The sequence below is a fragment of the Pundamilia nyererei genome, unplaced genomic scaffold (genome assembly GCF_000239375.1).
Source record: "Pundamilia nyererei isolate P.nyererei 1_Seehausen unplaced genomic scaffold, PunNye1.0 scaffold00006, whole genome shotgun sequence".
Taxonomy (NCBI): domain Eukaryota; kingdom Metazoa; phylum Chordata; class Actinopteri; order Cichliformes; family Cichlidae; genus Pundamilia; species Pundamilia nyererei.
Genome location: NW_005187407.1, coordinates 8,104,134 through 8,126,124, shown reverse-complemented (window position 1 = coordinate 8,126,124; position 21,991 = coordinate 8,104,134). Strand labels below are relative to the sequence as shown.

Genomic DNA, 21,991 nt, shown 5'->3' with positions numbered 1-21,991 from the left:
TTGCTTCAAACTCCATGCATTTGATGATGGTGAACTGGCAATGATGACTGGGTTATAAGAACAACTGGAGAACAATTTAGGCTTTAAAAGTAAAGGTAAAAAAAAATAAATTTGACCCTTTATTTGAGCATTTTCTGCAGTGAAAGAAAAACAAATAAGAAACCATGAAAAAAATTAGATCTGTCTAGTTGCATCTTTAAAGTTTAAAAACCAATACTCTAGAACCTGATAAACGGGATTTTAAAAATATTGTTTAATAAATAATTATTCAGTTACAGATCAGACTTAAAAATGATTGAACCTTTTACTTCTCCGTTTATTTAATCTTGTCAAATTTCACGCTGCACTGGTAGTTGGCTGTGGACAATAGCACGTAAAGCAGACTGTAAACAAAGCTCAACAATTGAAGAGGCTTTCCAGCTGAAGCGCCGCTTTGAATTTTATTTTGAAAGTCCAGTCTCGTTACTTTTCTTCTACTTCCGGGTCAGCTGGAGAAGGGAGAAGGCTCCGCAAGCTGTCAATGTAAACAGTAGGTGGTCCAACTTTTATTGTTTTTTTTTATTTTTACGCATTTTCAAAAGATACAGGGGTTAAAGTTAACTCGGTCAATTGAGAAAGTTGAATATTAAGTGTAAACCATGGTTCTAAATTTACTTGCACTCTAAAATATGCATTTTATGATCGGAACAAGCCCACAGCTCAAGCTAATGTTGCTCACTAGCAGCATTAGCCGACAATCATCTACTAATATATGTAAATAGATAGTTAGATAGAACTTTATTAATCCCTTGGGTAGGTTCCTCTGGAAATTCAGTATATAGAAATTCACTTTAGACTCCTGCAATATAGTAAATCACTATGTGGCATAATCTCTTTCCTAACACAACCCAGTCCACATTAATACAAATATGCAGAGAAATTTTAGGCTTCAAACGCTTTCATAACACTTAAGTTAGGGCTGGATCAAGTGACCCTGAACCTTTGCTTAGTTACACTGCAATAGATATAGGTTGGTTGTGAAGGGCTTTCTGCAAATCACTGACCTCACTTCTTTTTCACTGTGTCTATACACACAGACTGAAATGCAAAGTCAATGCATATTACTGCAAATGCAGTGTCCCTTTTTTTTTTGTGTTTCTTCCTTCACGTCCAACCGGTCACAGCAGATGGATGCTTCTCCCTGAGCCTGGTTCTGCCAGAGGATTTTTTCTTGTCAAACCGGAGTTTTACCTTCCCACTGTTGCCAAGTACTTGCTCACAGGAGGTTGTCTAATTATTGGGGTTTTCCCTGTATTATTGTAGGGTCTTTACCTTTACCTATAAAACTAGCTTATACAGTTGACTGTAGCAGTGATTTGGTTCTATATAAACAAAATTGAATTGTATTCATTTTTTCAACCACTGAGATCTGATCATTGTGTAGAGTTTGCTGTTTTTTTGAAAGGTGTATTGCTTTGTTGTCTCTTCATAGCAACAAGATGTCTAATAAAGAAGTGAAATCCGCGCTGAAAAGTGCCAGAGAGGCCATTAAAAACAAAGAATTCAAAGAAGCTCTAAAACACTGCAAGGTAAAGTATCTCAATTTTTTTTTAAATAACAGTAAGTTGAAAATGTAATATGCTCTTCTCAGACATACTAGGAGTAAAAATGTAAAATTGACCTTCCTCTCTGCATTGTGGGTTTAGACTGTTTTGAAAATTGAGAAAAACAATTACAATGCTTGGGTCTTCATCGGCTTGTCAGCCAGTGAACTGGATCAACCGGATCAGTCACAGGCAGCCTATAAAAAGGCAGTGGAGCTGGAGCCGGAGCAGCTGCTGGCTTGGCAGGTAAGGTACAGAATGTATTAGTTAATGATAACTGTTCTTTCTAGCCATTTAATACTACGCTACTATGATTAGTTAATTTGATAATAATAACCAGTTGAGATTACTTCAGATTTAATCTGCATGCCTCTATGATTTTTTTTCTTTAAAAAATAGATTCATCTTTACTCAGGATGTCATCCCGTATAAAATACCTCTCTCCTCTCTGTCCTCTATTAATAATGCACAGTCTGAATAATTGTTCTTTCTTTAAGGGCTTGGCAAATTTGTATGATAAGACTGATCAGTGGGACTTCAAGGTTGAGCTGCCTAATGTCTACCAGAAACTTGTTGAGTTGTATGCAAGGTAATATATGGAAACATTTTATTACCTGAAGTTTCCTATAAATATATAAAACAGATAAAAATAATGATTAATAAAAAATCAAATTGAAAGTAATTAATACACTGTGACAGAATATTATGCGGTTACTGATTTTTCATCATGTTCTCGATTTGCAGCTCAGACAAAAACAAATGTTATGAGGTGATCAACAAACTGACAGAAATTTATGAGTCTGACAAAGAATATTTAAAGGTATGCAGTTTCAAGACTAATGAAAATAGATTGTCTATGTGTGTGTTTTATGTTTTTAACACATGTGAAAATGTTTCTGTATGTGAACAGCTGGCCAGGGTTTGGCTGCAGCTCATACAGCTGAAGGAAGAAGAACCCGTGGATAAGAAGGAGTTAGTGCAGCTATTGCAAAAGATGACCCAGCTCCTCTCAGACTGTCTTAAGGAGGTGGAGCAGGATAGTGAAACTCAGCAGCATGTAAGACCAAAATGTGGACTTTTAACTCATCAACATTATGTTTCCTTTATATGTAAACACTTTACAGTACTTGAGATTCATGTCTTCTAACAAAATCCAATGTAATAGGCTGGCTACAGCTGGCTCGCCATAACTTCTACATATCATAACCACCCACTGATTACGAGAAGCAAAAGTCTTCATGGTGTTTCCTACTGCACACACATCAATGCTGTTCTTGGTTTCTTTGTGCTTATCAGTTAATCACAGCATTTGAGAAAGCTCTGGTTCTCATCGATCCTGTACCAGGAGAGGACCACAAGAAGGTCTCAGCTGACTATGTCAAATGTCTTTCTCTAGTAAGTGCATCTTCTCTTATGTCTAACTAAGTATCACAGAAACTTAAGGATCATTAGAGTCTGGAAATGTGTATCCAAAAAGGCCAGCTCATTATAGGTAGTTATGCTTCTCAAAATGACCTGTTACTCATGAATCTGGTCTTACTGCAGCTACCACAAGAAGAAGCCAGGATGACTGCAGCATGTCAGTCCATGATTTCCCTCTACCCCAACCAAAGTTATCCTCTTGAGGTTCTTTGTCATCATTACCTTAAAACAGGTAAAATAAAATTTCAAAGAAAATCCTTGCCTTTTTGTATTCATAATGGATGTTCATAAATGGCAGAGTCATATGTATCTTCTTCTCGTTTCTCCAAAGGAAACTTTAATGAGGAGGCAGTTAGCTCTTTCTCCCGCCTCATGGACCTGGTCCCTGACAGTGGATTGGGTCATTTGTGTCTGGGCACGAAAACATTGCTGGAAGGAAGGTATAAAGATGCCATTGATGACCTTACACAAGGTGAGTCGTCACAGTAACAAACAATGTAAAAAACATACCTTAACACTTTATCCTTTAATATGTGCTCTCGATGGTCATTTTTATTCATTATCTGTCTCCTCCACTTTTATTAGGATTGAAGAAAATGAGCTCAACTACAGGATGGTACAGTCTGGCTGAAGCACAGTTTAAAATCTACAGATACGCTGACAGCGCTACATCATGCTCACAAGGTATATTTAACTGTGTCCCCTCAAGACATCACCAATATTTAATTAAAAAGAGGGTGACTAAAAAGGGTCTTAAGTACTGACTTTAAAGATCAATGTCTTTAATCCCTGAAAAAGACACTTCAGTGTGTGTCCTTTTTTATTAGGTTTGAATGTGTGTGACTCTGAAGAGAAGGAGCTGAGGATCAGACTTCTTCGACTAAAACTAGAGGCTTTAGTGAGAAGTGGAGGAGAGAAAGCTGGAGAGCAGGCTTTGGAGACATTTAAACAGGTAATGAGTTGGTAAATGCTCGCTTTAAACAGCATTGTATAGCTATAGTATTTAATTAATAAAATTGTTGTGGAGATTGTTAGAAGCTGTAAGTGTTGATATAACATCAAAGCAAATGCCACATCTGTGTCTGTTTGTTTTTTAGATTCCAGAAGCTGAAAAAGACCCCGTTCTGTTAGCCCTTAAAGGACGTGCATACCTTAACAAGGGACAGACTGGCCAAGCACTTAAGGTTGAATTAAATGAATACTTACTGATTCTGTCAATGAAAACAACATATTTCTGTTATTTTAACTAAGTTATGATTGCAGGACGCAAGGAGTATGTGTCTGGTGAACTGATGAACTGGCCAGCAGTAAACTAGTCTGTTCTTTATAGGTGTCATCAGAACTGGTGGCTTCCAACCCAAACCTAGCCCAAGGATTGGCTCTGAGAGGACTGGTGCACTTGGTTAAAGGTGAAAAGCAGCTGGCAGAGCAGAGGTAAAAAAAAAAAAAAGACGAATAAATCTTTTTATTCGTATTTTCTATGGCAGTCTACTGTCTTAAACTTATGTAAAAGAGCCCATTTGCATGGCATAAAATAATTTGGTTCATCCCACCAAACTGTTTTTTGTATTTTTTTTAATGTAGTTTCCTAAAAGCTGCAAGTCAGAGCCCAGACTGTGGAGAGTTTTTTTTTTTGCTTGGACAGCTCTACTGGGACATGGGAGAAGAGACCCGTAAAGACCGGAGCAAAGCTCACACACATTTGCTGAAGGTTTGTGAAATTATTATTGAAAGTTTTGTGTATGTGGTAGGAAAGGTGAATTCAGGTGCTAATGGGTCGGTCTTTGAAAATAAGAGATGAATGACATTTTAGTTTGAAAGGCCTGTTTTGCCCTTTTCAGGCTGCAAAGCTAGATCCACACCTTGGCTGTGTATTTCGCTACCTGGGGCATTATTATCGGGACATTGCAAAGGATTATGGCCGTGCACAAGGCTGCTACAAAAAGGCCTTTCAGTTGGACAGTGAAGATGTGGAGTCTGGCGCTGCCTCGGTGGATCTCAGTATGGGGCAGGGAGACATGGTGAGTTGTCTTGGGGGTGAAAAAGTCACCAAATTCTGAGAATCGGGCGTCTTGTTTGGCTCCTTGCTATTGCCTTTAGTCTCCTTACAAGTTTTTTCCCCGTTTTGTGCCTTCTTTCTCTCTTTGCTGATTGACACAGGACGCTGCCTTAGCCATTCTTCAGTCTGTGTTAGAGAAAGCCACTCCAGGCTCGGCTAAATGGGCCTGGATGAGACGAGGCCTATACTACCTGAAAGTTGGAGAAAATCAACAGGCCATAGCGGAGTAAGATTTACACATCTGAGACAACTAAATTTATTACCACGGTCTAAGTGTATAAGTGCTGTTGAATATTTTATTTCTAATTTTAGCCTGCAGGCCGCTTTAAGAGCAGACCCAGAGGACTGGGTGTGTTGGGAGTGTTTAGGTGAAGCATATCTAAACCGCCGGAGCTTCACAGCAGCTCTGAAAGCTTTTGGTAAAGCCCATCAGCTTCAGCCCTGCTCCATCTACAGTGTCTACCAGGCTGCTGCAATCAAACAGACTCTGGGCAAGTTCAAAGAGGCTGTCGCAGAGTACTTGCTGATCACAGCAAAGCAGGACTATGTCCCTGCTCTTAAAGGTAAGCGAATGTTTCATTGTACCCTTTAGATGCACTTTATTTGATTTAATGTAATCTATTAGGTATTTTATTGCACATCTTCAGGGAGTGATATGTCTAAATCTGGGCATTTAATTTTACTTAACATGGTCTTTTATTCAGGTCTTGGGGAGTGTCAGCTGTCTCTGGCAAAAAGTTTAATGCAGGACTGCAGAGATGGAGGAGCCATTGACCTCATTCAGCAAGCAATACAGAACCTCTTCAGGTAATGACAACACACTCATTCAACCCGCGAACCCTAAACGCTCTATATATGACATCTGTAATATTGTTATAACAGCAAACAGGTACTTGCTAGTGAAGCTATGGTGCAGTAATGGTCCTTTTAGCGGTGAATATACTGACATTTGATTGACGAATCTATTTATTATACCACTTGACATTATTTGGCAAAAGTTTAACTTTATTTCAACACTTATCTTGTTGCTGGTCAAGAGCTCCTTTCGGTATGCTCCACTACACATTGCTGAGAACAAGAAGAAAGGGCAGCTCGGGGATGGTGTGGCCATTGCGTTTACTGTAGGGCTGTTCCTCGATACTTCATCTGGTGGTTCTGAACATTATGCATAGCACACGTAGTCTTTTTCTAAGATTCTTTACTTTGTGATCTCCAGAGCTGTACAGCTGCGACCAGACCTTTCCTGCTTGTGGAAGCTGCTGGGCGATGCTTGCACCGCAGTTAGCACCGTCTCCCCAAACAGAGCCAAGGTTATAGTGCCAGCCCTACTTGCTGGTTTAGATGCCAACACTGAGAGCCAAATGCTCAACCAGGCCCAGACACTAAAAGTCGGTGAGAGGTATGGCCATTATCATATCATTATAAGGCTGATAATGCATAAGAATAGTCAGTTACTATATATTTGTGCTTTTTTTACATTGCTTATCCTACCTGCCCCTTTTAGCCAAGCAGAAATTGAAACTGATATGTTTTGCCACAGGTGCTATGCTCATGCTTTGAAACTGATGCCTGAAGTTGCCAGTCGGTGGTATGACTTAGGGCTCAACTATTATCATCAGGCCAGCCTTACACAGAATGACCAGAACTCCCCAGCTATGGACATAGAGAAGGCCCAGCAGGTTATTTGCCGAACCCTGTACAACATCTTTGCATTGTTTGTTCCAGAAAGAGGTGTCTATCTCATGGTCTTTTTGTCTATGCAGTGCTTAAAAAAAGCCATCATGATGGACAGCAGCAACCACAGCTACTGGAATGCCCTGGGAGTTGTTTCCATGAACAAAGGTAACGACATTCTCAGGTAACGGTTGTGTTTTTAGAGTAAAAGCCTGTATAGCTTGTTTTATTTCCCTTATTTTTGCACTTAGGAATGAAGCAACATCGTCTCCCTGAAGTCTGTTGAAAGCTCTGCCTGTTATTATTTCTACATAAAAAGAGTCAAAATGTTGTGGCATTTGAAAAATATCTTTATTTCTCTGACAAGAGTACTAAGGTCTCTCAACTTAATGGACTTAAGTTTGATAAATATGTTGTTAAGTTACAAAAATAGAAAAGCAAATCTTATGAATACATTTCATTTCATTTAAGTCACCTCAAGATTTTTAGTCTACAAGAAGGTGCAATCATTTTTACAAAACCTTTTACGATTATAAATAATTATATACTTCTAAGCAATCTACAAAAAAGAACAAAATATTTTCTCCTTCTTTTCTCACATCAGATCTTGAGAACTATGCTCTGGCTCAGCATTGCTTCATCAAGTCCATCCAAGTTGAGCCTAATGTACGTACGGCACATTTGCTGTAGAGATTAATAAAGTATTAGTAAATATTCTGCTGTTTTTACGTGACTCTTAAATGTCATTGCAGAATGTTGTGGCCTGGACAAACCTTGGTAGCCTGTATCTGAAGAAGGAAAATATAGAGGTATGTGATTACTTGGTTTATGCTACATATTTCTTCTGTTTTTATCATAGGTGGATGATATTTTCATTGTTCAAATGTGGATTTATTGTTTTAGCTTGCACACGAGGCCTTCAAGATTGCTCAGTCTTTGGAGCCACTTTATGTCAACTGCTGGATCGGACAGGTACCACTCTCAGCATTTATTGATAACTTGAAAGCCCCCAAGCCAAGAAAATATCACATTACAGGCAACGGTTCACTGTTGATGAATGTATACTATTTCTAATAAATGCATATACATTCAAAGCCACAACTAGCAGAGAGAGGTAAAATTATTCCTTGGGCAGTATTTTTGGAGTAGTAAGGAATGTGAAAGACATCATTGCTCGGTGAGGGAGCTCCATAAAGTTTGATTACACTGAAAGTACTGGCATAACACTGTGACTTTTTTGGCCTCTTTGTCTTTATCTGTCTAAATTATAGTTTCATCCTTTGTCCTCCTACCAGGCGCTGATAGCAGAACGCGTGGGAAGCTATGACACCATGGATCTTTTCAGGCACACCACTGAACTCAGCACACATGTGCGTGACCTGCTATTGTAATACCCACTTATTAGCAAGATAATAACAGTCTTTGCTTCACCTTTCTTAGTCGCTGTGCTTAGTTTTAAGCTCCAAGCCTTTTAGTTGTAAGGATATAGTAATGATGGCAATGTACAACACAAAGTGATGTTTTGCTTTGCTCTGTCAGACTTGATATTCCCTTCATTTCTGTCTTTCCTTATCAATCCTGACATGTTTCTCCGTCAGATGGAAGGCGTGAAAGGATATGCCTTCTGGGTTTGCTCCACGCTGCTGGATAAGAGCAACAGAGACTCAGAACTGTACCGTTACAACATCGTGCAGATGAATGCCGTCTCTGCTGCTCAGGTGGCGCTCAGCAAGTACACAGGTACATGTCTTGCGTACTGATTTGCACACAGGATCCACAGGTGTTGTGGTTTTCACTTAGCTTTGCATGTGTTACTGGCAGACTTTTTGGTTATTTGTATATTTTTTTGCATCTCTTTCAGAAAGGATTCAATCAGATCCTGATGCCTTCATTATGCTGGGCTATCTGAATGAGCATCTGCAGCTGAAGAGACAGGCTTTACAGGCTTACCAGAGGTATGTATTTGAAATACACTGACTGTCTCTGCTTTCTAATTGATGAAGCAGTATAACCGAGAAGGAACATAATGTTATATATATTGGGTTTTCAATTGACCTTTTGCAATCCAATATGCTTCCTCAGAGCGGTTGAACTGCTTCAGTCCACGTCCTCTTCAGAAGAGTTGGCATTTTCTCTGGGCAGCTATGGCCGTGCATTGTGGTAACCAGCTGTCTCATTATGATATACTTAAACTATTTTTTCAAATTGCTTATCTTTTATCCTAAATGTCACTTTTTTATGTTCCGCTCTGGCTTTTCCAGCACTTCAGGTCAGTGGGAGGAGGCTGTGCATGTTTATAATTCCACTCCACTGCAAGAGCTCAGTGACCTGGTTGGGTTGGCTCTGGCCTACTGCAAGGCAGGACTCATCTCAGACAGCATCAGCGGTAAGGACTGGAAAACACCAAAGTGAAGAGATTTCATATGTGTTTACATGTCAAAGGGGCTGTGAATAAACTGCTGCATGTGTGTATATATTATAGCCTATGAACGCGCCTTGGCTGTGGCTTCTAGTGAGAAGGAAAAGGCTTATATACTGACAGCTCTGGCCCTGCTGCAGCACCAGCAGGGTAACCTAGACTCAGCCAAGACTCTGCTGTTTAAATGGTGAGTCGTAGTGAGTGTTTTATGGATTGCACTAGTTTTATGTCCTATTTAGCTGTCATTTTAATCAATAATGTTGGTTTTTCCCATCATTTATTTTCAATATTTGCTAGTATTAAAAAAAAAAAAAGATCAGAAAGCTTTATTGGTTTTTGTTTTATGTTTTAATGTTGATTGTAAAAAGAGCGTTTTGCTTGCCAGTATTGCTGAACCTGAAGGACAAAACATTTGAATCTCCTTTAATCACTTATATTGTGCTCTATGCTTTGGTTGGAAGAGCTTATTTTATTGTGCACATACTGTCATTTTTCAGGTTTAGACTTGCCACAAATGGTTCCTATTTTTTATTTTTATCTGCATGCCACTGGGAGTCTGTGCCCAGTATCTACACATAAGCTCTGGCTGTGTAAACCATAAAAATTAATCAAAAATAGATACGTGTGATAGGTTTCTACTTTAAAAATATGCTGTTATTCAGGAAAACTGTCAAGAAAACAATTTAATTATGTCATGGGAAACATTTTGAAACCATCTAATGATAGATAGATATAAATAATATTTGTACTAGTCTTGAATTTTAGCTGAAACTATTTGTTTTTACTTTTTGTTCCCATAGTTCAATGTTAAAGGAGCCAATTTCAGAGTCCCTGGTTTGTTTATGTGCGCTCGGACTGGCCAACAGTGATGCTACACTTGCTGCTGCTGCGCTTACTGAGCTCCTAAAGCAAGGTTCAGCCTCTGGGAGTGCTATCGAGCAGCGATGTCTACTCACCTGCACCTTGTTGGCTGTGCAGGGGAATTTTAGTGCAGTGCCAAGGGAGGTTTCAAGAGCTGTGCACAGGTATTTCCCTTTAATGAAATTTGCATTAATGATAAGCTTGCCTTTACTTCAAAAAACAAATAATTTTGCTGGTATGTACTCTTTTACACTATATGCATTTTATTCTACTCTCTAGTGATCAAACAAAACAATCAACCACAACTGCAACAACCCTGGACACTGCAGCAACAGATCATAAATTTAACAACTTTCCATGTTTTCTTGATTTATTTATAGCAATCCTGGAAATGCTTCTTTGTGGGCGCTTCTGTCCAGAGTGGTTCCACAGTACTACCCTAGAAAGGCAAATGTAAGCCTGTGTACTAAGCCTGACAAATCAAATATGCTCAAACACATTTGGTTCATTGGGGTTCATGTTTTTCACTTGTTTATTTCACAGGGTGCTGCAGTAGCTGGCCATGTTGCCTGTCTCTCCAGTATGACCCAAGGAAAGGTAAAAATGTGACTTTTATCTTATGTCTTGTGTTCTCCGGTAAACCTTTAAAAAAATCTAACTGGCCCATTTAATTTAGCAGTAATTTCTTTTTCTCAGTTTTTGTACATTGTAGACATATTTTAAAACTTTTAACAACCGAAACATCCAAAAGGTATATTTTACCCATATATTCACATTGTTTGCATGTTAAACGGTTGACGTAACTTGTGTGACTGCAGAGGGCGTTGTTGTACAGTGGAGTGAACCAGCTGGCCAGTGGCAGACACTCTGGAGAGGACAGTCAGAAGAATGCATTGAAGACTATGCAGAGAGCTGTGCTGCTCTGTCCTGGTAAACACACACATTATTTTCTTACACACGATAAACATGATATTCTTTTTATTGTCTTTTAAAGCTGGAAATATAAATAACAAATACAATTAAAAAAAATTTTAATTCTCTAATTTAGAACAATTAAATTCAATTAGATTGAGGAAATACATTTCCTTTTCTTGCCAGGAAGGTTTCTTAATGTTTATTTATATCAGTGGAGTGTAACCTTACCTATATAGAAAAAATGGCTGTTTTGCATGTGACATTTATTGAAGAACACGGGTGTGTGAGATACTTGCTTATACGTATTTGAGTCGTCATTCTGCTCTCTACTTTAGATGATCCAGCAATGTGGGCTGGATTAATGGCTGCTTGTTACACCGAAAACACTTCCTGTTATCTTTCTGGTTCTGCTCCTCGTAGACAAGCGCTGCAGCAGACCCTTATGTCTGTGGTTTCTGAGAAAGGTATGCTCACTGGTGCTCTTTTACTGTCGCCCCATTTGTGTACTTGTCTCTGCGTATTTGACTGTGTAGCTAACACCTTTTTGCGGTTTTGTGTCTCAGTGCGTAGTGTGGATGAAATAGAGCGGCCTCTAGCTCAGGCTCTGGAAGGATGGGTACTACAACAGGCAGTGACTGGTCTCATGCTGGAGGGACAGCTAGAGCAAGCAGAGGTCCTTTGCACACAGGTAGGATATTGGGGACTCACACACACTGTGTGCACACCTCTAACTTTGTCTCCAAAACACTGAGGTACACTGAGCTGAGCTGTCCCTCAGATAGCCATTTCTAATCTTGTCCATTCTGGCAATATATTTAACTCCTGCCACCTTTGACACAGTTTTACCTTTGTCACAGGTCTTGAATGTGTCCCCTGAGCATGCAGCAGTGATGTTATCACTGAGGCAGGTGCAGTGTCAGCGCCTCCTTATGACTGATGGTGGTACTGTCCTCCCAGAGCCTGTGTTGGAGCAGCTCAGCAGTGCTGTGATGATGAACCCTACCAACCTTGGGGCATGGCATGTAAGCGTTTACATTTACCCGCTTATCCATTTAAAGTACTCCAGCAAGGCTAGAGTGACTAAGTGATGATCTCTTCTTTGATTTCAATTACCAGTATTTTAATTGTAAGTTTGAAAACCGCTAAAAATGGAAACATAGATATTTCAAAAGATAAGACAGCATATTGGAAAAAAAGGTTTTGCTCTCATGCTAAAATTATGTTATTTTTCTCCTCTACTGCCATTTTCTCTTGCTTTCACTGAGACTCTGAACATTCTTTACCTCACTTGAAAACCTCAAATTGCTGAACTTAACATCAAGTAGTTGCTACCAGTAACAGGGTCGCAGCAAAAGCCTTGAACATATTGGCAGTTGGTGCTACCGTGTGACAGTATATATGTGGAGAATGAAAAATATAGCATTTGAGCTTCCTTATTAATATTCTAATGAAAATGTCAATATTATGTAGTTATAAGTATTCTTCTAGCCATGTTATCTTTTGATTAGATGAAGATAATGGCATCTTAAAACAGTAATTATGCTTATCCTCTCATATTTTCTCCCCCACCTGTCACTCAGTGAATTCTTGTCTCTGATCCAAATCATCTTCATTCATTTTGTGACTCCTCTGTTCTTCTGCTTCCCTCTGCTCAGTGGCTGGCTGAGGTGTATCGCAGCCAGGGCCTACTGGTTCAGGCGGTCATGGCTTACAGACAGTGTCTCCAGCTGGCCTCGCAGCTTGGCATGCACAGCTGTCAGGTAGCCAGCCTCCTCCGACTAGCCCTGTTAGCTCTCGGGCCTTGTATGGTAAGTATATGTTTGGGATTCAAATCAGGATCTACAATTTTAAGGTGTGAAATTACAGCTATTAAAGCAGGATTGTACTGTAGCAATACAAACAACAAATGTTATATTGCATTATTTAGGGAATAATGTATTTATTTGTTCCAGAGGTAGCATTTTAGCAATAAGGACTCAGTTGTGTTTCATAAAAATTACAAAATTCAATGAATACACACAAAAAGCCAGAGTCGGCTCTTTTTTTACACCCCTGTCAAGTAAGGACAGATTCAAAGTAGAGGAGATAAAAGATTGATGAATCATAGGATGAGCAGCCAAGGCTAAGTGGCTGACAAGACGCTATTGCTAAATAGAGCTTTTTGCTTGTATCCAAAGTTAGTGCATGTGTTACACATGTTGTTTGGAATTAATGTAGCTTGACGTATTACACCTTTACTAGATGTATTTATTTTGTGCAGATTTCTCTTTCCTAGTTTTCTCTGAACCATGTGTGATCTGACTTCTAAGGTGGGTGTCCCAGGAAATGACTGGAAGGACTTGGTGCTGGAAGCTACTACTGAGGTCTTGAAGCTGGACTCATCCCCTGTGGCCCTTCTTTTCCAGGCTCTGCTCCAGTTTGTGACAAAGATGGCTGCTAGGTCGGTGCAGCTCCTTATGCTAAGTTTATTTACGTACATAGAGGTGCAGGTTGCAGTGCTGTTGGTCAGCCCACATAGCCATGCAAATGATTTTATCCCTGTAGATGTTTAATTTAACGGCTTAAGTGATTAAATGAAACATAAGATTCTTAAAACTTCAAATCCATGCTTCCATCTGTCTTTTCAATATATTGGTACTTTTGGAACTGCAAAGCAACATTTTATGTCCTGGTAGTATTATAGCATTCTGTCACCCTCAGAGGACTGCCAGTACGGTTAATTAGAGTACATTCATGAGAATGCTGAGCTGAGCAGATATGCCAACCATGACCTGGCTAAATTCCTTAAGAAATGCTGCAGAAACTTCTGTGCCAAGCATAATCACAGTATCAGGAGCTCTTTTCATTTCATTTCATATTAGTCAATACTGATGGAAGAGAGATAACAGTTACAGTATCAGGCCAGACTGAGGTGGAGCAGGTGGAGACAAGTATCTGGGTGATTTGTGACAGGATAGCAGATAGTAGTTAGACCTGCTATGACGTACAGACAAGGGCCCCAACAAAAAGACAGGAGTCCAAGCTGCAGTTGGACATCAGAGGAATAGCTCAGGTCGAGTGTTTTGGAGACAAAGTTGGAGAGGCAAGGCTGAGATACTTTGGACATGGGCTGAGTAGAGATTGTGGATACATTAGTGTGGATAATGAACTGCCATGTAGGAGGAAAAGGGGAAGACAATAGAGAAAGTTTATGAATGTAGTGAAGAAGGACATGCAGAGGGTTGGTGTAACAAAGGAGGATGCTGGGGATATGGTAAGATAGAGGCAGATGATCCTCTTTGGTGACCCGTAAAGGAAGCATCCAAAAAAGGAAGAGAAACATTTACATGGGAACAGGCTGCCTAATGGATAGCAATCATGTTATATGTTTGTTCATGTCTGCTGTGTCTTCTATAGGGAAACAAGACGCTTGCTAGAGAGGCTGGTTTACATTCAAGATATACCAGCGACAGTGGTGCAGGTGGCCAGTTGGTATCTCCTGAGACACCTGCATGCCAAAAACGACGAGGAACTCATGAAGGTGAACATGCAGCTACCTCATTCCTGCAGACACCACTTAGGAACATTTGTTTGGGAGAAACGTTTGTGGAAATGGTGACAGCATACACATAGTTAAACTAAAAGTGATTATTCTTGGTCCTTGCCTTTGTAATCGTTTACCACCATTTCTTTTTGCAGGTCCTATTGCAAGATGCCAAAATGAACGGAGATGAAAGATTACTGGAGTTTCATTCAGTCCTCAACTCTTCATCCTGAACTTTGCATCCATCTCCTTATGCTTTATGAAATCACATTGCTTAGCAGGTTTATCACCAGACAAAAACCACCACTATCAGTGGGTCTTTAAATAATGGCTTTAATGGCTTTACATGATCTAATTACCTCAGTAAGTTGAAATTATGATTGTCACATATTTCAAAATGTGCTTAAAATGCAGGTACCGCATCCACATTCAAGGCTAAATAAAGACATTTTCTCAATATCTAACGATTGTCTCATCTTGATTACATGTAAACTATAAAAGACAGCAGTGTAAATTAGAATGAGCAGTGACTTTTAAAATTCACATAAAACTTTGTAAACAATATTCAAACATCCCTAAAGTTGAAGAAACAGAAGAAACTTTGAGTCATATGCATTTTTGAGCTTTTTTCTGACACTCTGCCGGATCATATATGTGAATCCATCCGTGTCACTCACTCTCAAACGCTAACTGGACATACATGTTTGCTCATAAGAATACAGATGTTTTGCCCACAGCCCCAGCATGGTGTCGTGATGTGTGGCGACTGCTGCTGCCTGCGTTTGCATAGTGAACACACGTCCAAAGCAGTAGCACCATGCACTACTCCACCCGGGACTGTGCTGGAATGGCTGATGTTCTTAGTCACCAGCTGCTGAAGTTCTGTCTGCACATTGTGTGGAGCCTTTGCAATGCCCACGACTGTCACTCTTTTGGGGTCGAACACACAGTCCTCTTCCAGGCCGCTGGGCACAGCTTTCATCCCACAGTTAGGGGGTACCCAAGCAGTGTCATATCCCTGCGTGCTCCAAGTGTACTGCATAGGATGGTTGTCCTTGTCAATGCGTTTGACACGGCCAACACGCACGTGTAACTTGAGGACCACACGGTCTGCAGGGCTGTTGTTCAATGGATAACGTTCTGCCTTTTTCTTATCACGGCTGACGTACACACCCTTTCCTAGCATGCCCCCCTGCGACTGCTGAAAGCCACTGGCAAGGATGAGACGTGCATTGGCAATGCTGGTACCATGGTACATGGTGTAGACACCCTTATCTTTCGGTGCCTGGGAGGCTGTCAGCTCCACACTGGGAGACTCATCATCATAGGTAACCTCCCATCCAAAGAACTGTAGCGACATCCTGCTTCACAAATGGCTGCTGTTTAAGCCCTGCAAAGACCAGAAACCATGTAAGGCATGAACATTAATGCCAGTAACTTATAACAAATTCAGGAGAGGTTCGGGGCATACAGTTTATTGCACATAGCTCAGGACTTTGACCTCAGTGAATCAGATTGGGTCAAATGTTAATTGTGACAACGGCAACTGCATTGTTAGCTGTACAGATTTCAATATATAAGTCTACGTGACAAGAGAAGTACCTTGTTTATGTCAAAAAGTAGTCTATATTGAGAAAAAATAGCTGAAAACCCCCAAACCTTGACTTTAAGACAGCTGCTTAAAGTCAAATCTACAGTTAAAGTTACATAATGTATCCTAATATTGTAAACCTTACTGTATAATATAGCGAATTTGGTAGTACTGAGTATTTAGATGCCCAGAAAAGAACTAACATTATATGCAGAAATCAAACAATATTTGGCTAAATTAGCGTTAGCCGGTTTTTATCCAACACAGTAGGACTCTAAGGTTTGTCATAAAAACTGAGTACCGATTACTCGCGATAAATACAACGAAATATCTGTACCTTGTGTCGTTTAGGCTGATTGAAGTTCACGAAGTTAAAAGTTAAAGCCTTTTGTGAAGAGCCGTCTGTTCTCTTTCACTTCCACTTTCTGTTCAGGTTTATAATGGGAATCTCCTCCCTTTAACTTTCAGTTTCCTATCAGATGTTCTGCCATGTAGGGTCTCAAAGTCATGCCCTACACTGGCCGGTTAGCTCAGTTGGTTAGAGCGTGGTGCTAATAACGCCAAGGTCGCGGGTTCGATCCCCGTACGGGCCATGAACTTTTTCACGTGTATTGTACTCGTAATTGTTCAAAGTGCTTTTAACAATGATGTGTTTTTTTAAGCTATGTTATCAGTTAAACAGTTAGGCTCGAGTACTAATTACTTTTGCATACTGAGTCTTTGTAGAGCCACTTTTTTGTTGCCAAGTTTGGGGGAAAAAACGACAATATTGATACCAACACTGGTATTGGTTTTGGACTGATACTAGTGTGATTGGATCGATAGGATAAGATACCGTTATAGGTTTAGTATCGGCCCCAGTGCTTACTTGGTATCCAAATATTGCAGCACTACTCCCGGAGCAGCATAAACTGGATCTAGCTAGAATACAAAGTGAAGTGGGTGGCGTTATTACGTAAATGAGCAAAAAGACAGGTACATCATTATCACTACATTAAGAAACATATGCCACAGAGCCCAGGAGTCTGACAGCTTCATTAAACAGTATCTGCAAAACACCAGCCTGAATTAATGTCAGCACTAAAAATGTGACCGTATTAAGGAGAGTGAATGAAACAGTACAGCATACTACTGCAATATTATATCAATACAGGGACACCAAGAGGGCTCATCTCATGCACCACCATCCTGATATAATTTTAACCAAGTACAGTTTCATTAAATCAGCTCACCTGAAAAACCACCCAACAGTGCACACACTTAGCTCAACAAAGTATCTGATAATTCAGAGCAAACTAATAGCACAGTCACAATGCTGTTGTTGTGTTGCACACATGATTACTTTTTATCTCAAGGCAATTTCACAGGCCGCCAAATAGTAGGCAACCGTTCTGCAAACAGTCACAGTCTGACTTGGGTTGGCTGCAATCACAGATTGTCAAAGGTTTGCCAATAATTGCTGTCTAATTTATAAATGCAGCCAGATTTCCAAACATGTTACTGGTTATATTCTTGTAGAGCAGGAAGCTTGCCGAGTGCAAATGTAATAGTTAAATGTGAATTTCTGTCTTTAGACGGCAACACTTTATTATCAGAAACAGATTGCATGTTATTTCCAACTAGACCACATTTAATTTCAGACTGATGAAATTGATTCTGTCTTATGAAAAAAGACAAATATCTGGGACCATCTTTAATCAGCGTGATGGTTTGGTGGTGCTTATGTGATTGTAAAAACAAGGAAATGTATCGCTCCATTTTGAAAAGCCACTCAATTTGCTATGGATGCTGCTTGACTCTGGAGTAAATTTCCTCCCAAAACAGCACAATGATCTGGAGCCCAGCTCAAAACTACACAATCCCGCAATTCTATCCATAATCAATTGTCCGTCACAGCCACTGAAGGTCAACCTTAGTCACGTGACATTTTTTGAGTTTCCCCTCAAATGTCTCAGTGATAATGCACGTTGCTTAGATACAATTCTGAAATGAAACAATTTGGTCTCTTTATAAAGCACTGTATCTATGCTACTGTACTATATTTTATGTCAACTATATGAGTTACATGGATGTTGGCTTGACTATACTGGGAGAACCAGTATTTTATGTCACTTTGCTGACCAAATACATTATGGCTTTGGAACATTCACCACTAAAAGCACCATATTTTTTGTGTTTGCATCATGTACATTGCTAAAGTAGTTTATGTTTAATCACACTAGCTTACAGAAAATTTGAGGTTCGGTTAACAGAGGATTAATGAGCAGAGAGGCTTGTATGGACATATGATTAGCAAATCTGAGAAAAACACCCAGGTCACCTTTTTATATTGTGTTGATTTCACTTGTAGTATCCTATAGTACAGCAGTTTCTCCTTTCCTTCCTTCTTACTTTGTATGACTCTCATTGCTCTGTACCATTTGTTAGGACATTTACCTTTGAAAAACAGTTTTTTATTATTATCTTGAAATGACGATTTTCCCCCACGTCTTCAGCTTTGCCTATCGGCCACAGCTTCCAAGACTATCTCTTAGTGACACACAAATGGGAAATTACTTAAACTTAAAATATTCAATTCAATTCTATTTTATTTGTACAGCACCAAATCACAACAACAGTCACCTCAAGTCGCTTTATATTGTAAGTTGAAAACTCTACAATAATACATACAGAGAAAAACCCAACAACCACACGACCCCATGTAAGCAAACACTTTAGCCACAGTGGGAAGGAAAAACTCCCTTTTAATAGGAAGAAACCTCTGGCAGAACCACGCTCAGGGAGGGCGGCCATCTGCTGCAAACTTTTGGGGTGAGAGAAGGAAGGCAGGATAAAAGACATGCTGTGGAAGAGAGCCAATATGTCTGTTCTAGTTCTTATTCTTAGAAGTCATCAGTTTATGGACTTTGATATGACAACAATGATATTTATTGTAATTCTTCTTTTATTTTGGTAAATACAGCAGATCACCTTTCTTGTTTCGATATAACAATATCATGAATAAAAATCTAATAATCGAAGAGTGATACAGTCGGGATACGAAATTAACGTTTTAATAAAGTAAACAAGATACATCCAGCATTAACTATTGGAAAATATTGCACCAGCTGTGTCAGCTTGTCTGCTGTTGGCCCTGCTATGACACATTGGTTGATAAACAGGCACATGGACATCGCCTATCCAGTTTTTTCTACCTTACTGGACTGTCATGGTCTTCCTGGACAGAAGTGCTTGGACATAAGAATGCAGAGGTTCTGCCCACACTTCCAGCACTGTTGCTTGATATGTTGGGCGCCCTGCTGTGTCTTTCTCTTGCAAAGGGGACACACATCAGCAGAATCACCATCTCCTCTTCCAGACTTTTTGGATGTTTTTGCAAGAAGCTCCTGAAGCTCTGTCCTTATGGTATCTGGTGCATCTGCAATGCCCACCACAGTCACTCTTTTGGGATCAAACACACAATCTTCCTCCTTGCCGCTTTTCACAGCCATCATGCCACATTTGGGGGGCACCCAGGCAGTGTCGTAGCCATGTGTGTGCCATGTGAACTGCATAGGATGGTTGTCCTTGTCAATACGTTTGACGCGGCCAACGCGCACGCGCAGCTCGAAGACCACACGGTTTGAAGAGCTGCTGTTCAATGGATAACATTGTGCCTTTTTCTTATCACGGCTGACATACACACCCTTTCCTAACATGCCCCGCTGCGACTGCTGAAAGCCATTGGCAATAATGAGACGTGCGCTGGCAACGCTGGTCCCATGGTACATAGTGTAGACTCCCCGGTTCTGAGGTCTCTGCGACGGCTCTAGCAACACACCAGTATAAGAGGCACCATCGTCTACCACCTCCCAGCCATTGAATTGCACAGACATCCTGATATGAGAATGGCCTGCAGAGGATGATGAAGATTTGCAGCTGTGAAACACAAGAATGCAATAATTTGTATATTTTGATGAGCAAGAAGAAGAAGGAAAAATCATTTTCACTACTAATAACTACGCTCACTACTAGTAACTCACTGCTAACTAACTACTAATAACTAAAGATGACAGCATGAACATAAAACACTTTCAGAACTACTATTTCCTGAATGTTTCTCATTTTTCATGTTCACGTTCACATTCACATACTGTACACCTGTGCAATTATTTCTCACTTTTAATGTGTCCTCTTCATCCTTTGTTTCTTTTTGTGTATATTTAAAGACTATCTTGCTGTATTTCTTTTATAGCTTTTCGTACCATAGCTTGCTCTTCCCAGTGTACTTCATTCCTTCCTCATATTCTTAGACTAAATCTCCCGTGTGAGCGTAGCTTTCTTCTACAGCATAATTATGTACCCCCATGTAGAAAAAGGCTGTCTCATAACTACTTTATCAATGTAGCTCAAGGCTGATTAACGTTAAAAACGTGAACCTTACCGTAAATACGGAGAAGTTTTGTCTGTTTGTGTCCTTTAACTTTCAGATCAGTAGGTTTCGTTTACGGTGTTTGATTACGTCACTCAATGGTATGTGTTTTTTACCGTCAGGGCTAGGCCGGTTAGCTCAGTTGGTTAGAGCGTGGTGCTAATAACGCCAAGGTCGCGGGTTCGATCCCCGTACGGGCCACGAACTTTTTGTTTCTTTTGTTATCCTTCAGGTTTCAGACTGCTGAAAGATTGAGGCCTTCACTGACTGATTACCGACGCAACATAATCAATTCATATGAACTCCTGATTATGGGCCGAGCCGAATAACAAAAATCGATAAGTTACTGTCTCATCATGGTTGCTTTTAACATTATTTTAATATCTGTTAGGTCACACCATTATAGATTAATAAAGGAGTGTTGCAGGGTAACGTAAGAGCACAATGAAGTGAACAACATCACGACTAGCCAAACGTATCACGTGGCCCACCAATGCCCCTGCGTCCACCTCCTTCTCAAGATGTGTGTGGCCGAAATAGCTCAGTTGGGAGAGCGTTAGACTGAAGATCTAAAGGTCCCTGGTTCGATCCCGGGTTTCGGCAGTATTTTGTATATGCCCCCCAACACCATCACGAGATCAAAAATCTAAGAAAAATTATACGATAAACGAAAGTACTCCTGCAGTTGAGGAGGTCTGTAAGATGAAAGTGACTGACATCTGTTTACAGAAACATACAGGTATTTATATATTTAAAAAATACATCATTTATTACATAATACTAAAATAATATTCAAAACACAAGTTTATCAGTGTGATATCATTTAAGTACAATGGTATTTAAAGGTTTTACAGTCAAAACATTGCAAAGTTAAAAATGTAGTGAGTTGTGAAAAGGTAGGTATCTTACTGTGAATAGCAGCTCTTTGTGATTTGCTAATATACAGTACTTACTGGATCATTTACCTTGTTTTTAAAGAGCAGGTAGATTAATACAGTTAAAACAGCATTGTTTTTTTATTTTTAAAGATGAATGTAGTAACACCCAGAGGGTTTTACTTCCAAGCCTTTGATCCAAGCTTTTGCTTCAGGATAGGTGTGACAAGAAAAAACAAGTTCCTCTTCAGCGTATGTCCCTAGTACTTGAGCACCTTGCTGCGGATGTGGCTGATATCCTTCTCAAGCTTCTCCTTGTCAAGGCGAGATTTGATGTCACATATCTGACTCAGTGATTCAATTGCATCATGCACAGACTGGAACCCTATTCAAACAGAGGCAGGGTGCATAAATCATCACTGAACATAAAGCATCTGAGGTGAAAATAATTCAGGTCATTGTTGCTGGATGAGGGATGTGCTATGATGGTACTGGAAGGACTTTCCTCCTGTGGGCTCATAACATTAAGTCTTTAAAAACCATCCTAGTTCTAATTTTGAAAGCGTACTGCATTCAACCTGTCATATTTGTGTTTTACTTTTGATTTATTGACATCCTTCATCTTGCTCTGTCTCTTGTCCCTGTGGTCTCTCCCCCC

At 39.9% G+C, this 21,991-nt stretch overlaps 3 protein-coding genes and 3 non-coding genes across 6 annotated transcripts in view; 4 read left to right on the top strand and 2 right to left on the bottom strand.

Annotated features, from left to right (window-relative positions):
- Window positions 1–493: 493 nt before the first annotated feature.
- On the top strand, window positions 494–14,920 carry skic3 (SKI3 subunit of superkiller complex). The gene is made up of 41 exons (XM_005722372.1): window positions 494–529; window positions 1,472–1,568; window positions 1,686–1,829; window positions 2,081–2,172; window positions 2,328–2,403; window positions 2,494–2,640; window positions 2,880–2,978; window positions 3,129–3,237; window positions 3,337–3,477; window positions 3,591–3,689; window positions 3,833–3,957; window positions 4,103–4,189; window positions 4,336–4,439; window positions 4,590–4,716; window positions 4,847–5,026; window positions 5,166–5,290; window positions 5,377–5,627; window positions 5,769–5,871; window positions 6,281–6,463; window positions 6,605–6,743; window positions 6,828–6,906; window positions 7,343–7,404; window positions 7,491–7,547; window positions 7,642–7,710; window positions 8,034–8,108; window positions 8,337–8,478; window positions 8,600–8,693; window positions 8,821–8,898; window positions 9,000–9,124; window positions 9,221–9,344; window positions 9,958–10,182; window positions 10,399–10,471; window positions 10,562–10,615; window positions 10,837–10,948; window positions 11,269–11,397; window positions 11,497–11,621; window positions 11,791–11,955; window positions 12,589–12,741; window positions 13,243–13,373; window positions 14,330–14,453; window positions 14,612–14,920. Exons 2-41 carry the CDS (start codon window positions 1,479–1,481, stop codon window positions 14,687–14,689), a joined length of 4,695 nt encoding a protein of 1,564 aa, XP_005722429.1. The 5' UTR covers window positions 494–529; window positions 1,472–1,478; the 3' UTR covers window positions 14,690–14,920.
- Window positions 14,921–14,989: 69 nt separating this feature from the next.
- Window positions 14,990–20,594, bottom strand: LOC102213988 (uncharacterized). Its single transcript, XM_005722369.2, has 4 exons — window positions 20,471–20,594; window positions 19,271–19,965; window positions 16,916–16,968; window positions 14,990–15,822 (listed from the first exon to the last, which is right to left on the bottom strand). The coding sequence occupies exons 2-4, from the start codon at window positions 19,920–19,922 to the stop codon at window positions 15,136–15,138; spliced, it is 1,392 nt and encodes a 463-aa protein (XP_005722426.2). The 5' UTR covers window positions 19,923–19,965; window positions 20,471–20,594; the 3' UTR covers window positions 14,990–15,135.
- Window positions 16,567–16,640, top strand: trnai-aau (transfer RNA isoleucine (anticodon AAU)). The gene has a single exon. It is a non-coding gene; the product is annotated as a tRNA-Ile (tRNA).
- trnai-aau (transfer RNA isoleucine (anticodon AAU)) lies at window positions 20,586–20,659 on the top strand. The gene has a single exon. It is a non-coding gene; the product is annotated as a tRNA-Ile (tRNA).
- Window positions 20,660–20,988: 329 nt separating this feature from the next.
- trnaf-gaa (transfer RNA phenylalanine (anticodon GAA)) lies at window positions 20,989–21,061 on the top strand. The gene has a single exon. It is a non-coding gene; the product is annotated as a tRNA-Phe (tRNA).
- A 454-nt stretch (window positions 21,062–21,515) lies between these two features.
- fam81b (family with sequence similarity 81 member B) overlaps window positions 21,516–21,991 on the bottom strand; it is a 4,944-nt gene continuing 4,468 nt past the window's right edge. Inside the window, exon 4 of the mRNA XM_005722368.1 lies at window positions 21,516–21,718. Within this exon, the coding sequence (XP_005722425.1) occupies window positions 21,594–21,718 (125 nt within the window). The 3' untranslated portion in view covers window positions 21,516–21,593. The remainder of the gene's footprint in view (window positions 21,719–21,991) is intronic.

Bases quoted from the DNA above. Each gene is read 5' to 3' on its own strand.
- skic3 (XM_005722372.1), top strand. From the start codon at position 1,479: ATGTCTAATAAAGAAGTGAAATCCGCGCTGAAAAGTGCCAGAGAGGCC. The intron at 2,173-2,327 runs GTAATATATGGA...CTCGATTTGCAG, and splicing joins CTTGTTGAGTTGTATGCAAG to CTCAGACAAAAACAAATGTT. The intron at 4,190-4,335 runs GTTGAATTAAAT...TGTTCTTTATAG, and splicing joins AGACTGGCCAAGCACTTAAG to GTGTCATCAGAACTGGTGGC.
- LOC102213988 (XM_005722369.2), bottom strand. From the start codon at position 19,922: ATGTCTGTGCAATTCAATGGCTGGGAGGTGGTAGACGATGGTGCCTCT. The intron at 16,969-19,270 runs GTCCAGGAAGAC...TTTGTATTCTAG, and splicing joins TCTTATGTCCAAGCACTTCT to CTAGATCCAGTTTATGCTGC. The intron at 15,823-16,915 runs GTAAGCACTGGG...AGCCATTTGTGA, and splicing joins CTGCAATATTTGGATACCAA to AGCAGGATGTCGCTACAGTT.